This window comes from Mustela nivalis (assembly GCF_964662115.1).
Source record: "Mustela nivalis genome assembly, chromosome: 14".
NCBI classification, from domain to species: Eukaryota; Metazoa; Chordata; class Mammalia; order Carnivora; family Mustelidae; genus Mustela; species Mustela nivalis.
Genome location: NC_139033.1, coordinates 82,350,652 through 82,365,945, shown reverse-complemented (window position 1 = coordinate 82,365,945; position 15,294 = coordinate 82,350,652). Strand labels below are relative to the sequence as shown.

General features: G+C 48.8%; 1 protein-coding gene across 2 annotated transcripts; it reads right to left on the bottom strand.

Annotated features, from left to right (window-relative positions):
* Positions 1–1,228: 1,228 nt before the first annotated feature.
* LOC309847454 (uncharacterized protein) lies at positions 1,229–13,053 on the bottom strand. 2 transcript variants are annotated; one of them, XM_082697738.1, is made up of 7 exons: positions 12,904–13,053; positions 12,477–12,728; positions 12,140–12,263; positions 9,719–9,933; positions 9,011–9,081; positions 8,655–8,759; positions 1,229–1,456 (listed from the first exon to the last, which is right to left on the bottom strand). In XM_082697738.1, the coding sequence occupies exons 2-7, from the start codon at positions 12,696–12,698 to the stop codon at positions 1,282–1,284; spliced, it is 912 nt and encodes a 303-aa protein (XP_082553864.1). In that variant the 5' UTR covers positions 12,699–12,728; positions 12,904–13,053; the 3' UTR covers positions 1,229–1,281. The 2 variants fall into 2 exon arrangements, with proteins under 2 accessions (XP_082553864.1, XP_082553865.1); XM_082697739.1 differs by having other exon boundaries at positions 12,534–12,728; positions 12,904–13,052.
* Positions 13,054–15,294: the final 2,241 nt, after the last annotated feature.

Below are 15,294 nucleotides of genomic sequence, written 5' to 3'. Positions count from 1 at the left end.
CTATGTTCATTTGCTCCAGCCTAAGCCCTGGGCCTCCATCTACACCCACGCACTGGATGATCTTACGGAGGCTCGTGTCTTTAAATATTACTTGTATCCCTTGATTCTCATCATTAGACGGCCAACACTCCAGATTCCTGATTTCTACTTAGATATCCCTGATCTCAAATTTAACACGTCTGGTCAAAACAGAATTCTCCATCCCCCTTCTTTCCCCTACTCAACTGTACCACCAGCCAGTCACCCAAAGCCAGCTTCCTTGGCCTTTCTCATCTCATGGCTGCCTCCTTCTCATTTTCTAGGTTTCAATATAAATGTCTTCTCCTCAGAGACGCCCTCCCTGACAGCCCACTGCATACATGTCCAACTCAGCTCCCACAGGACTTACAATTAATTAGATCTCTGCACTGGTTACACACATAACAGACACACACAGGAGGACAGGATGTAAGCTCCTTAAGAGCAGGGACCCCAACAACTTGGCTTATTATCTCCAGTCCCAAGCAAGGTGTGGGGCATACACAAGGGTTCAGTGATTATCTGTAATGTCCAGCAGTCACCAAGCATTTAGTGAGGACTCATATCTCACATGCAGGTTGGATTCTCAGGTTACTGTGTGAAGGAAGTCACTGTCTCTGAAATTCCTTAGGGAGGTGCCAAGTTGGAAACTTATACACCAGCTTATTTTCCTCAAGAGAGGGAACAGATCACTGTTTTTAAACCCACACCTGGATAAGGTTTGAGTTTAGAGGCCAAGTATAGGGAAAAATGATAGACTTCCTACTCAGTGGGGTCAAGCGAGACCCAAAGGGGCCAGAGTCACTGTAGGGAAGGACAGCCCTGTCTCATCACTCATTTCTTTCAAAGCGCCATGGCTGGGGTGCCTGGGTGGCTCAGTCAAGAGTCTGACTTGAGTTCAGGTCATGACCCAGGGTCCTGGGATTGAGCCCCACATAGGGCTCCCTGCTTAACGGGGAGCCTGCTTCTCCCTCTCGTCCCCATTCATGCTCTCAAATTTTAAAAATATCTTAAAAAAAAAAAAGTACCGTGGCTCAGTTCCCATATGAGAGTGCAAGCAAGGAGACTACACACTACCACCAACTTGACCAATTACCGGATGCAAGCTCAGGCCCTCCGGGGCCTCAGGCTTGCACCACCCTGACCACCTCTTCCAACTGGAGGAAGCCCATGGGACTGTACAGCTTCTAGGGAGCCCAGCACAAGCAAGCACCTCCACAGGAACTTTATTCACTCCTCTAGCCATGGTCTGTAGGGAAGAGGTTATGGGCCCCTCTTGGGAGGCACAGACTCTGTGCTGCTGGGGTCGTTCTCAGAGTCATCCTTGGGTCTTGGCACAGGCTGGAACTTGAGCAAGACAGGCGGGGTGAAGATGGAGGCCTTCACAGGAGAGGGTGGTGTCTCTTCGGTCTTGGGGGAGCCACTACAAGCCGAGGTCCTGTGAAGGAGATAGCCAAGACATGTCCATGAGGTGGGATACTGGCACAAAGAGCCACCAGAAGTACACATAACAAAACCAGAGGCTATGGCATGGGCTCTCAGGGCATTTCTACTTCCAGAACTCTCTCCCACGGATGGTTGTTCAGGCTGTTCACCACAGCAATGTTTGTGATTGTGAAAACCTGGAAACCACCTAAACATTCATCTGGGAATGGGTAAAGGAACCATGGCTGCCATGTGGCAGGCTGTTCTGCAGCTGTTGGAAGGAGTGAGGTAGGTCTGGAGACCCCAGCAAGTAACGATGCCCCAGTGATACGGTAGTGGAAAAATGCCAGCTGCTGGGAAGTACATGCAATATAATCCATGTGTTGGTTACAAAATTAACCAGTGTATTTGTGTGTGTGTGTGTTAGAAGGGTACACATGAAACTCTTGTCAGTGGGACTCCGAGCAGGGGCCTCTTATATTTTACATACTCATTTCTCTATTACAAACTTTTCCCCATAGAACGTGTCCTGCTTTTGTACTTTTTAAAGCCAATTAAAAATACCCCAGTTTTGATGACAGCATCAGGAGAACATAGCTCACTCAGAAAGCAATATGTAACAAGAGCCTAAAATTGTCCCCATCGGGGCAATGTTTCAACAAGCAAGAACAGTTGAGGAAATCTTCCATCCATACAATGGAGCACTGTGCATCTATTTTTGGTTAATATAAGTCTATTTCTAAGGACATGAGAAGAAACACATTCTACAGCTGGCTATGAAACTGCCCAACAGGACAGTCCCAATGAGGTAACAGACTACCAGACGTGTATAGATATGCATCTCCACAGGGAAAAGATATTGTATGCTAGTGCCGGTTATTTCTGGCAGTAGGAATAGGGGTGGTTTGGTATGGTTTTTCTTCTCCTTTGTGTGTGGTTTTCAGATTGTCCACAGTAAATACGTATTGTTTTAGAGTCTGGAAAAAAAAAAAAAAAAGGCTTTTGAAAACTGTTCATACCATTTCCCTTATAATTCCGCTTCAGGAAAATCATCTGAAATTCAGGAATGGCTTAGCACATAAAATTTAATCCTCGTGGAAAAGGAACCAGAAGTACTTCGTGTGTTCATGGAAGCCCCAAGTGGAGTTAAGTAAGGGACTGCACTATAGACAAAGGGTATCATACAGCCAGTGAAGCTTAACTTCAAAAGACCATGAAGAGGGGGGTTGGGGTTATGGACATTGGGGAGGGTATGTGCTATGGAGTGCTGTGAAGTGTGTAAACCTGGCGATTCACAGACCTGTACCCCTGGGGATAAAAATATATGTTTATAAAAAATTAAAAATTAAAAAAAAAAAACATGAAGACGTGGACCTGTCCCCATGGCCTTAACGATGAGTGACAAAGGCAAGATAAAAAAAAAAAATGACATTGTCTAACTGAATCACACCTTTATAAAATGATGCCTAGAGAAAGTTAGAAGGTATCTTGATAGCAATGCCCTGATAGTGTCCAGCCCCAGTGCATGGCCCCATAATTCTGTGAGGATCTCGTAAGGCCAACGCCTCACTTTTACAGGTTGCTTCATGACAACACTGTGCGTGTTTGCTGACAACCCCTTCTCTGTCACCCAGCTGTCAGTCCCCTTCCTATCCCTTCATCCCACCTACTTCTGATCTGACTGCATAGCCTACTGCTTCCACTTAGACATAATTCATGAATCTACATGATCAGGTTTATAATTTTATGTCTGCATAATATTCCATAATTCAGTGAATGCACATTTAAGCTGTTTCCAGTTTTTCTTTTACATGACACTGCCCCAGACATTTTGGTACACAATCGCTTTTTTCTTTCCCTTCATCATCTCCTTGAGACCAGCTTCCAGGACTGAAAATACCAGAGCAGGGATGCCTGGATAGCTCAGCTGGTTAAGCATCTGCCTTTAACTCAGGTCATGATCCTGGTGTCCTGGGATGGAGCCCCACGTCGGGCTCCCTGCTCAGCGGGAAGCCTGCTTCTCTCTCTCTGCCACTCCCCCTGCTTGTGCTTTCTCTCTCAAATAAATAAAATCTTAAAACAACAGAGCAAAGAATTTAAAAACACCTGTGGGTCCTGATGTTCTGATAAACTGCCTTTTGAAAGGACTAAGCTTACACTTTTGTGCTTCAAAAGACACCATCGAGAAAGTGGGAAGACAACCCACATAGTGGGAGGAAATATTTGCAGATCCTATGTCTGATAAGGGCCTTGTGTCTTTGGCAGCTGCTCAAGATACAGACTTACCATATGACCCAGCAATTCCACTCTTATGGGTATACCCAAGAAAATGGACAACCATGTCCTCACAGACACTTGGCCACAGTTGTTCCTAACAGTATTATTCACAAGAGCCAAAAAATGGAAACAACCCCAATGTCCATCAGCTCATGGACAGATAGAGAAAACGCGGTATTAGAGCCATACAATGGAATACCATTCCACCATAAGAAGTCAACCCATAGAAGGTACAGCACTAAAAGGGAACCCGGATGGAAACTATGACTTTTGGGTGATAATGATGTCAGTGCAGGCTCTTCCGTTGTTACAACACACATCACTCCGGAGCCGATGTTGTTCATGAGGGCAGCTGTGTACATACTGGGGTCAGGGGGCACGTGGGAACTCTCGGTATTTTCCTATCAGTTTTGCCGTGAACCTGAAACTGCTCTAAAAAAGATTTGTCTTGGGTGCCTGGGTGGCTCAGTGGGTTAAGCCTCTGCCTTCGGCTCAGGTCATGATCTCAGGGTCCTGGAATCGAGGCCTGCATCAGGCTTCTCTGCTCAGCAAGGAGCCTGCATCCCCCTCTCTCTGCCTGCCTCTCTGCCTATTTGTGATGTCTCTCTCTCTCTGTCAAATAAATAAATAAAATCTTAAAAAAACAAAAATTTGTCTTAAAAAAGACATTTAAGAAACAGGAAATTCGTATGTTAACTCAAATTTAAATTTAAAAAATTTTAAATATTTTATTTATTTGACAGAGAGAGATCACAAGTAGGCAGAGAGGCAGGCAGAGAGAGAGGGGGAAGCAGGCTCCCACTGACCAGAGAGCCCGATGTGGGGCTCGATCGCAGGACCCCGAGATCATGACTCGAGCTGAAGTCAGAAACAACCCACTAAGCCACTCAAGTGCCCCTAAATAAAAATTTTTAAATTTTTAAAAAATTTTATTTAGTTATTTGACAGAGAGAGAGAGAGAGAGAGAGTGAGAGTACACAAGCTGGTGGAGTAGCAGGCAGATGGAGAGGGAGAAGCAGGCTCAACCCCAAGCAAGGAGCCCAACATGGGGCTCGATCCCAGGATGCCAGGATCACGTCCCAAGCCAAAGGCAGTTGCCCAAACAACTGAGCCACCCAGGTACCCCTAAATACAAAAAATAAATAAATAAATAAATAAATAAATTATCCCCAAGGGTGCCTGGGTAGATCAGCCAGTTAAACATCCAACTCTTGGTTTCGGCTCAGATCATAACCTCAGCCTTTTGAGATCAAGCCCTGCGTCAGGCTCCACGCTCAGTATAGAGTCTGCTTGAGATTCTTTCTCTCCCTCTCCCTTCCCTCCCACTACCACTCGCATGCACGCACTCACTCTCGCTCCAAAATAAATAAAATCTTTAAAAATAAATAACTAAAAATAAATTATTCTGCCAACTCAAACAAACATACAAACAGGAAATTCGTAGTTAACACATGCTTTGACATGGATGAACCTTGCAAACGTTATGCTAAATCAAAGAAGCCAGTCGCGAAAGATCGTGTTATTGTATGGTTTCATTTATATAAAATGTCCAGAACAGACAAATCCACAGAGTAGGTTAATAGCTGCCTAGGGCCAGGGGATGGAGGAACTGGGGTGGTGACAGCTAAGTGGTGCTAGGGTTTCTTGTTTTCTATTGTAGTAAAATATACATAAAAATTTATCATTTTAACAATTTCTGTGTGTACAATTCATTGCCATTAGATACATTCACAATGTCCTGTGACCATCACCACTATCTATTTCCAGAACTTTTTCATCCTCCCAAACAGAAACCATACCAATTAAGCAACAACCCACTTCCTTCTCCCAGTTCTTGGTAACCTCTCATCTACTTTGTCTTGAGGACTCTGGAACCATACAGTAATTTGTCTTCTCGTGCTGGCTTCTTTCACTTGTTTCAACATTCTGTTATATGGCTAGACTCCTCGTTTTGGCCACTGTGATGCTGGTGCTACGGAGATTCATGGGCAAGCATCTGAGTCTCTCTACTTGACTTCTTTCAGCCATATACCTGGGAGTGGAATTACTGGGTCATATGGCAATCCTACGCACAACATTTTGGGGAACCACCATGCCTTTTTGCCATGGTGGCTGCCCCATTTTACATCCCCACCAGTCACATGCTAGAGTTCCAATTTCTCCCCATGCTCATCAACATGCCATTGATGTTAAGAGCCATCCTGGGGGGTGGGACGTGGTATTTCACTGTGTTCATTTGCATTTCCCTGATGTCTAGTGATGGGGAGCATCTTTTCCTGGGTTTATTGGCCATTTGTAGGTCTTCCTTGAAGAAATGTCTATTTGAGTCCTTTGCCCATTTTCTAGAATGGGTTTTTTATTGTTGATTTACAAATCTTTTCTCCCATTCTATGGGTTGTCTTTTCACTCCCTTCTTTTGGACATGATGGAAATGTTCTAAAATTGGACAGTGGGCATGTTTGCACAAATGTGAATACAGAAAAGGCCACTAAAGTGAACATTTTAAATGGGTGAATTCATATATACTAGGCAAATTATCTCAAAGACCTTTTAACAGGAAAAAGCCAGTATATAGTATTTTCACAACAAAATGATTCTCTTCCTAAAGCCTTTATAGCACTGGATTCTCTTCACTTGGGTTTTTTTTTTCTTTTTTTAAGATTTTATTTACTTATCTTTCAGAAAGAGAGAGCAAGAGGGAGAACAGCAGGCAGAGGCAGAAGCAGGCTCCCTGCTGAGCAAGGAGTCCAATATGGGACTTGATCCCAGGGCCCTGAGATCATAAACTGAGCCGAAGGCAGACACACAACTCACTGAGCCACCCAGGAGTCCCTACCTGGGGCTTTTTTTTTTTTTTTTTTTTAAGATTTTATTTATTCATTTGACAGACGGAAATCACAAGTAGGTGGAGAAGCAGGCAGAGAGAGAGAGGAGGAAGCAGGCTCCCCGCCAAGCAGAGAGCCCAATGCGGGGCTTGATCTCTGGGACCATGACCTGAGCTGAGGCAGAGGCCTCAACCCACTGAGCCCCTACCTGGGGCTTTTTGATAGGCAGAGAACACACATCCTAGCAACCTTAACATGTACATCTTTCATTACTAAGGAAACCAAAAACATATTTAAAGGCTTGTTTACACTTTGGGTGTCTACATGAATAAACTTTCCATCAACTAAATTTAGAATCATCTCTGGGGCACCTGGGTGGCTCAGTGGGTTAAAGCCTCTGCCTTTGGCTCAGGTCTTGATCTCAGGGTCCTGGGATCGAGCCCCGCATTGGGCTCTCAGCTCAGCAGGGAGCCTACTTCCCTACTCTCTGCCTGTTGTGGTCTCTTTCAAATAAATAAATAAAATTTAAAAAAAAATAGAATCATCTCTACAGAACTGTGCAGGTTTCTCACATGATAAGTCATTTGCGTTCTCACTCACCGCTAGTGGGAATCCATAATGGTACAACCACTTCAGTCGTTTCTTTAAAATGACAGCAGGAAGCCTGCTTCCCTACTCTCTCTCTCTCTCTCTGCCTCCTTGTGGTCTCTCTCTTTCAAATAAATAAATAAAATCTTAAAAAAAAAATAGAATCATCTCTACAGAACTATGCAGGTTTCTTACATGGTAAGTCATTTTTTGTGTTCTCACTCACTGCTAGCGGGAATCCATAATGGCACAACCACTTCAGTCGTTTCTTTAAAATGAAACATGGGGCGCCTGGGTGGCTCAGTGGGTTAAGCCGCTGCCTTCGGCTCAGGTCATGATCTCAGGGTCCTGGGATCGAATCCCGCATCGGGCTCTCTGCTCAGCAGGGAGCCTGCTTCCCTTCCTCTCTCTCTGCCTGCTTCTCTGCCTACTTGTGATCTCTCTCTGTCAAATAAATAAATAAAATCTTAAAAATAAAATAAAATGAAATGAAACATATGATCACCATGTGCTCTGGCCATCGTGCTCCTTGGTAAGAGAGTTGAAAACATTTGTCCATACCAAAACTTGGAAGCAACCAAGATGTCCTCCAGCAGCTGGATGGATAAACTAGTGTACCCAGTTATTCAGTGACGAAAAGGAACGAGCCAGCCACGAGAAGACATGGAGGAACGGTACATGAAAGAAACCCATCTGGAATGGCTATATACTGTACGATTCCAAGTATGTAATATCCTGGCAAAGGTAAAATCATGGAGACAGTAAAAAGATCAGTGGTAGTCAGTGGTTAAGGGGGAGGGAGGGAAGAACAGCTGGAGCCTGGAGGACTTTGAAGGCAAGCAAGCTATTCTGCAGGACACTATGATAGGGGACACCTGTCAGTATACATTTGTCCAAACCCATAGAACATACAACACCAAGAGTGAGCCCAAACATATGGACTCTGGGTGATGATGTGTCAATGTAGGTTCATCAGTTGTAAGGTAGGAGATGTTGATAGTCGGGGGGAGGGGGGTGGTCTGTGCCTGAGTAGGGGGAGGGGGCTCTGAGAACTGTCAGCACTTTTCCAGTTGGCTGTGAATATAGAACTCCTCTAAAAAATAGCTATTAAAAAAAAAAAATCATCTGATGCAATGAAGGAGCCAATCTACGTACATACTTTGAAATAACACTCCACGGAATGCCATGGGAAATACTCACCACCACCATAAATGTCGAAAACAGGTGATTAAAACAAACAAACAAACCACATATTCAGTAAACCCCTGCTTTGCAAAACACATGTGTGTAAACCTTAGGGCTACCCACAGTCGATGGAATTGTTCCCTTTCTGGTACATCTTTGAGCTCCTTGTTGCCCATTCTCAGCATTTACACACTCTAGGAAGGGGGAGTGACTTTTCCAGCACCCGATTACATTAGGGCCCTTTCAGGAAATGCGAAGGACCACCACGCAGAACGTTTTTTGGCTCTCACTGCCATGATGCCATCCCACCCCAGAGAGCCTCAGAGGCACGCTTACCAGGGGAAGCCAGGGCAGTGGAGCTTGTGCGCACTGTTTCCAGCCAGGTACGAGAAATGGAAGCCTCCGGGATTGAGGACCAAGGGGGTCAGATCAACCATGTGTCTGCAAGGCAGGGTGAGGAGGGGAGCATCAGCTCTGGACTCCTCCTGGGCAGGCCCTCCCACAGGGACTCCCGGGCGCAGAGCAGACCTCTAGGAGCCTTGACCCCGTCCCTATAAAATGGGGATAACTCCTCCTCAGGACTGTGGTGAGGATGAACAAGGTAGGGAAAAATGGGAGCCAAGCATGGCCCACAACATGCTCCCTAAAATGCTCTTTTCATTTGCCCTGAGCCTAGAATCCATTCCTTCCACCTCTTTGGGTTCGATGATAGGCCAGCCCAGTTCAGTTTCACTTCTGACCTTGCAACCTCCAACTTCTCCATCTGCAGAAAATAAGGGAAATCTTAGGATAAGTTTGGGGGCTTCATGGGGAAGAAAAACACCTTATACAAGAACTAGAGAAACGATGTGACTGTCACTCATTCAGCAAATGCATCGGGGTCCTCCTTAGTGCCCACCTCAAGCTTGGTGTTAAGAGGGACAGGATGTGGGAGCTGGGAACGGAGAGAGTTTGAGGAGGCTGCCTGGCTTGAGAGTGAGGGATATGCAGGGGCCAGGAGAGGGCAGTAGTTAGGAAGGCACTGCAGAGGCACTTAAAGAGAGTGGGAAGGAGAACACCAGCCATGAAGTGGGACAGGCGTGAGGCTGGAAATGTTGGGGGTATGGCAACCATGGTTCTCCACCTGTCCTTTAGGTGGAGATTCTGCCCCATGGCGGCTGCCTTGTTCAGCAGGTAAAACTCCATGCCTCCAACCCTTCAACTGGAGCAGACCCCTTTTATCTGCTTTATCTATCAACATTCTACCCAAAATTTAGCCTCCAGACAGCATTGTGCCGCTTAGAAACAAAGTTCTGACAGTCACTGCCGTGGGCCCAGGAGAGCCTCGGAGTTGGCTCTGAGCACAGGGGCGGAGGCTGCCCCTCCCACGGCCACACAGAATGAGGGATGAGCTCACTGACCGACTTGCTGGGCAGTGGAGGGAAAGGACCAAAGACCCTAGGCATAGTGTAGACGGGAGGCGATGGGGCCACCACGGAGGCCATGGTGGTGGCGGATGACGGCAGTGGGGTAGGTGGCAGCAGGGCTGGTGGCAGGCATGGGGAGGTTGATCGGTCTCTCAAGAGGATGGGTTCTGGTTTCTTCAGTTTTGGCTTTCTTCTCTTCTTCTTGGCATCTGTGACAAAAGGGACCAATGAGGACCTCCGCCGTGGCCAGAGCAGGGCAGAGCAGAGGTTGAACAATGGTGTAGGCTCTTCACAAGCTTCCTCCCACAAAGGGCACCATGTAAGAACATCCAGAGCCACTGCTGACAGGAACCAACATGTACCATCCCACTGACCCACAGATAACCCCACAAGGAAAGGGTATTTTTGTCTGTCTCTCTCACACAAGCAGAACTGGAAGCTCCCACTGTACAAAGCCCAGGCAAGACCCACACCCTGATGGGCTGATTTCAAGGCCAGAGTCTGAGGAGATAGAACAGAGTACTGCCCTCTAGGAAGGCTGGGCTTGTCCCAAGCAGGTCAGTCTGCTGCCTCCCCCAAACCTTGTAGAAAGCTCCTGATTTAGCCAGGAGGTATCCAGGCCCTGGAAGGTGAGTTCACCAGCTACACCCAGCCCCAGGGCCATCCTGGGGGTGTGCAAAGGCCCTCTCCTCTGTAAGGAAATCCTTCTGTAGAAGTGGGCTCCGGGAGAAAGCCTTTGAGTAACAGGACTCTGGGGCCCGCCCCCTCTCCTATTTCCACGTTAGGTTTTCTTCCTATATTCTGTGAGTCTGAGTATTTCTACTGGACACCAGCAAAATGGGTATGAACAAGTGCCTCATACAGCTCAGTGAAAGGGCTCATCTAGGGGCGTCTGGGTGGCTCAGTGGATTAAAGCCTCTGCCTTCAGCTCAGGTCATGGTCCCAGGGTCCTGGGATCGAGCCCTGCAATGGGCTCTTTGCTCAGCAGGGAGCCTGCTTCCCTTCCCCTCTCTCTGCCTGCCTCTCTTTATATATTTATTTATTTATTATAAATAAATAAATAAATAAAAATCTTGGGAAAAAAAAAAGAAAGAAAGGGCTCATCTAGAATGATGATCACTACCACCGTGAGCACTGACCTGGAGGAGAAGAGCCCGAGCCCTAGAGCAACCCATACCTGAGTTCCACTCTAGACTCTACTGCTTACTATGTGACACTGTTGTCACATTGTTCGCTAACCTCCCTGGGCCTCTATGTCCTCATCTGTAAAATGAGTTTAATAGCATGGACACTTCCTCGGGAGGCAGTGTGAGAGCTTACACATGCTGTGGGCCCATCAGATGAAATGTGGAGCACTCACACTGAGCATCATGGAAAGTGAGAGATCCAGGTAAGCTGGGCCTCCTGATACAATGAAGAAAGCCACTCCACCACTAGCTAGTGTATCACTGAAGGCAAATGAACCACAAGAACTGAAACTGCATCTGATCAAGGTTTTAGAGCAAATGCCCAAGAAATACAGGGAGAGAGGGACAAGACAAATGACACCAGGGGACCCTAACAACAGATATAAATCCAGTGAGCGCAATGTCCCAAAGGACAACACAGTTCTTCAAGTTGATGGCATGGGGAGAGTAAGGGGAGAGCATCCCACTTCAAACGGACTCCAACAGACATGGCCATCCCTCACTTGGCATCCCTATGTGGTCACTAGTGTGGCCCCCTTTCATTTCACCCTCACAAGTGTGCCAACATAGACACGAAGTACATGGCCATCCTAGTGAAAAGGAACCTCAAAGGACCTAACATCCAAATATTAAGTATCAGCTAATATTAAGAAATTGTTGTCGGGTGCCTGGGTGGCTCAGTCGGTTAAGCATCTGCCTTCAGCTGGGGTAGTGATCTCAGGGTCCAGGGATGGAGCCCCATATCAGGCTCCCTGCTCCATGGGGAGACTGCTTTTCCTTCTCCCTCTGCCCCTCCCCCTGCTCCTGCAAGCGTGTGCTCTCTCCATCAAATACATAAATAAATAAATCTTTAAAAATAAAAAAAGAAATTGTCAACATCTAGGTAACATCGTAATTATAAAATGTCTTTTAACATATCAAAAAGCACGCTAAAGGATCCAAGATTACAATAATGTCTGAGATTTCTCCCAAAACGCTCCAGAAAAAGGGGGGGAACAGAGCCGGAAGCAAGCATGGCAAGATGGGGATACTTGCTGGAGCTGAAGGGTGGCTGGTCCCTGAGTGTTCCCTGTGGTCTCCAGTTTTGTATATGTTCGTTTTCCTAATACTTCAAAAATTAACACCAAATTAAAAAAAAAAAAAAAAAGTGCCAAGCAGAGAACCAGGGATAAGGGAACCTGAGTCAAGTTTCCTGGGTTACTGAAGTCTGGCAGGGGCTGAACCTCACCCTGGGAGTAGAGGTGCACGCGGTGGATCCCCCTCTTCAGCTGCTCTAGGCGCTGGTGCATCTCCAGGGTACCCATGCTGTTGCAACAATTCAGCTCCCCTTGGACTGCGCAGAAGAACTTGGCCTACGACAAACGGAGAGGCAGAGCAGGAGCAGGCCAGACAGGTGAGCCGCCTGCCGGCTGCACTCCCCAAGCTGGGCAGCCTGGGCTTCAGAAAGAACCCCACCCCAACCCACCCCCAATCACCTACCCTCGGAAGAGGAGCAGGAGCGGTGCGAGCACACGCCCTCGTGGTCACCACCCCGCCTCCCCCCTTGCAGCCCCGCCGGCTCGCACCCAGAGGAAGGAGAGGAGCCCGCGCCCCTCGTACTCGGCCAGCTTGCCCTTGCGCACCACCCTCTCGGCCAGCGCGGGGTTGCGGTCGATGCTGCGGAAGAGGCGGCGCAGCGCGCGCTCCGTGTAGGTGGCCGCCTGCCTCTCGAAGTCCTCCTCGGAGATGAGCTGGCAGAATGTCACCCTCTGGGGTAACTCGCTGTCGAACTCGTCCAGGACCTCCATCCCAGAGGGGCTGCAGGCGGCCCGGGCGGCCTGGGGGCGGAGCGGCCGTCGGGGCGGGGCCACCGAGCCTTCAAACGCGGCGACCCCCCCCCCCCACCCCAGCTCGCCTCCGACCGTTGGGGAAAAAGGGCAGGTCCCAAGGGGCAGGGATCGGGTCGCTGTAGGCGGCGGGGGCCCGTCGGGGCGGGGACCGCAGGGGACTCACCTGCTCGCTGCCCCACAGCCGCCGCTCGGACGCAGCCTCCCTCCGCGTGCAGCCGCCACCGCCCCGACCGCTCTAGCCAATCCCACCCCCGGAGCTGGCGAGCGGAGGGGCCAATCCGCTGAAGGCAGCCGCACGTGACAATGCCCCCCCACCCCCGCTCTGGGCATGCGCTCTGAAACCTTCGACGGGGTAAACGCCGCGGCGCTCCGGGGAGGCCTCATCCCTCTGATGTGTTGCAGACCTTGATCGGGGAGCTGGCGGTGGCCGCGCTGGGAACATGGCCAGCAGCCATACTCTTCAAACTTTAAGGCTCTCCCCCCTCCCCATTCCGCCTGCTCGCCCTCCCTCCTTGAGGTCTGTAGACAACACCCCAAGGGCTTCTTCACTCAGACCCTAACTCTTCTACTCAGACTTCACTCTCCTCCTCCTAATTTACTCTCCAGCATTAAACCCAGCCCTCCCCAGCTTCTGTCTTTTCTCTTCCCCTGTATAACCACTCGTTTACTCTGTACTCGCAGTTGCCTCTTCACCAGCATCTCCAGCTGCTCCTGACGCATTTGAGAAGGTCCCATCCTCGCGGTACCAGCTGGGTCGATCCTACTCCACTTCTTGGTCCCAATTCGAAGCTGACTTAACTCTAACCCGCGTCTCAGCCTTAGACCTCCCTTGAATTCCAAAACCACATCCCAGTTTTGGCTGGAGACGTTTCTTGGGCGTCTCATGCTGAACATACACCCACTTTGGCATACAGCTTCTTCCCTCCCAACCCCAAACCGGCTTCTCTCCTCCCTCTCCTACTAGGTCGGCGATGTCACCACCATCCACCGCAGCCACACTGATAAGGGGGTCCATCCTGGATCGCTTCCTCTCTGTCACCTTCCAAACCCCTTCACCCCCATCAACCTGAGATCCATGGAGTGTATCTGAGAAGTCTAAAGAAAATTTTCACCTCCCACTACCAAACCAGCACCCTCTAGGTTCTGCTGTCCCCGACATAGGAGATGGCCCTCACTTCCTCCCACTTTGAGGTCAGAGAGCAACCAAGGAGGAAACAACCAAAGAGGAAAAAAATTTTAGCCTAGGGGTGCAAACAGATATGATACACATGGGCTCAAATCTTCATTGTACTTCCTGATGCCGTGTGACTTAAAGACTTTGAAATATATGTGTCTTTTTATATACAGCACAAGTAACCTCTGAGGGGTCAAGCAGACTTCTAATTAGTCCCCCCACCATGTTATGCTAATAATACTTCACACTTCATGTACTTTTTTTTTTTTAAGTTGTATTGGTCCCCTCCTCTGTGCCAGGCACTGCCCAGAGAGATATAAAAAGGGACATTGTCCCTGCCCTCAGGGCTCCCAGTCTGATGAGGACTTCAGCCACAATGAGAAATTTCAATCTAGCAGGCTCTGCTGGAGGGATACTGGATGCTGTGGAGCCCAAGAAAGGCTTTCCCTGGGAGGGAACATTTGAGCAAAGCCCTGAGTTCACAAGCATCCCCCGGCAGGGGCCAGAGACATCTGTATGAGGGTCTCCAGCCAGTGAGTGCAAAATCTGCACAGAAATAAGGATGGCTACCACCAGCCATGGATGTCCGGTCTTCTACCCTCTCCCCAGGGTAGGGGTGAAGCTGACATCTTGATGTGCTTAGCCAGGGGTGAGGGGTACTCCCAAATGCCCATCTGGAAACCTATGCCTCCTCTCAAAAGCGGCAGGCTTGAATGACTGTCCCTGGGCACACAAAAGCCTTTTGCATTGTGGTAGGTCCTGATGGAGGAGGTGACCTTGCAGGCACACCTGGGGCCTGGCTCCTTGGCAATCCCCCTAATTGTAGCTTTTAGGATGGGCATGCCAGGCACCTCTTGGTCCCTCCTGCAGTCTCAGGGCAGCATACCTCCCTGTAAGAGAACAAGCTGGCATGGTTGATGGGTATCACCTAGGGGCTTCATGGCCCAAGTCCACCCACCCACCCCACATAGTGCTGTTGCTAAGAACCCAGGAGAATGTTCTCTCCAGAGTCTGACCTTCCCCAAGCCCTCAAGGAGGGCGGGGTGTAGTCCGCCTGTGCATGGTCAAAGTTGAGCTGGGTCTGAGCCAGGCAACACAGTGGGTCTCCACTTCTCCACAAGGACCTGACCAAAGCTGAAGTCCCAGTCTTACCCAGGGAGTTGGTGTGGAAAGATCTTCAAAGCAGAGCTTTTCTGAATCCGGGGCCTATGCCCCTGCTACTGTCCAGCCATAACCCAGAAGGAGAATTTGTGGGAGGATCCCCCAGCTCTGCACTCACCTAGTCCTCTGATGGAGGGGTCAGTGCCGTTCCACACCTACTCCTCACTGCTAGTAAGCGGACTGAGGCAGCAAAACTCCCTCCCTTCAGGCGCTATGGGT

Coding starts and splice junctions, on each gene's coding strand:
- LOC309847454 (XM_082697738.1), bottom strand. CDS start 12,698: ATGGAGGTCCTGGACGAGTTCGACAGCGAGTTACCCCAGAGGGTGACA. Junction 12,264..12,476: donor GGCTCCTCTCCTTCCTCTGG/GTGCGAGCCGGC, acceptor CGTTTGTCGTAG/GCCAAGTTCTTCTGCGCAGT. Junction 9,082..9,718: donor CTCCACTGCCCAGCAAGTCG/GTCAGTGAGCTC, acceptor TATTTTCTGCAG/ATGGAGAAGTTGGAGGTTGC.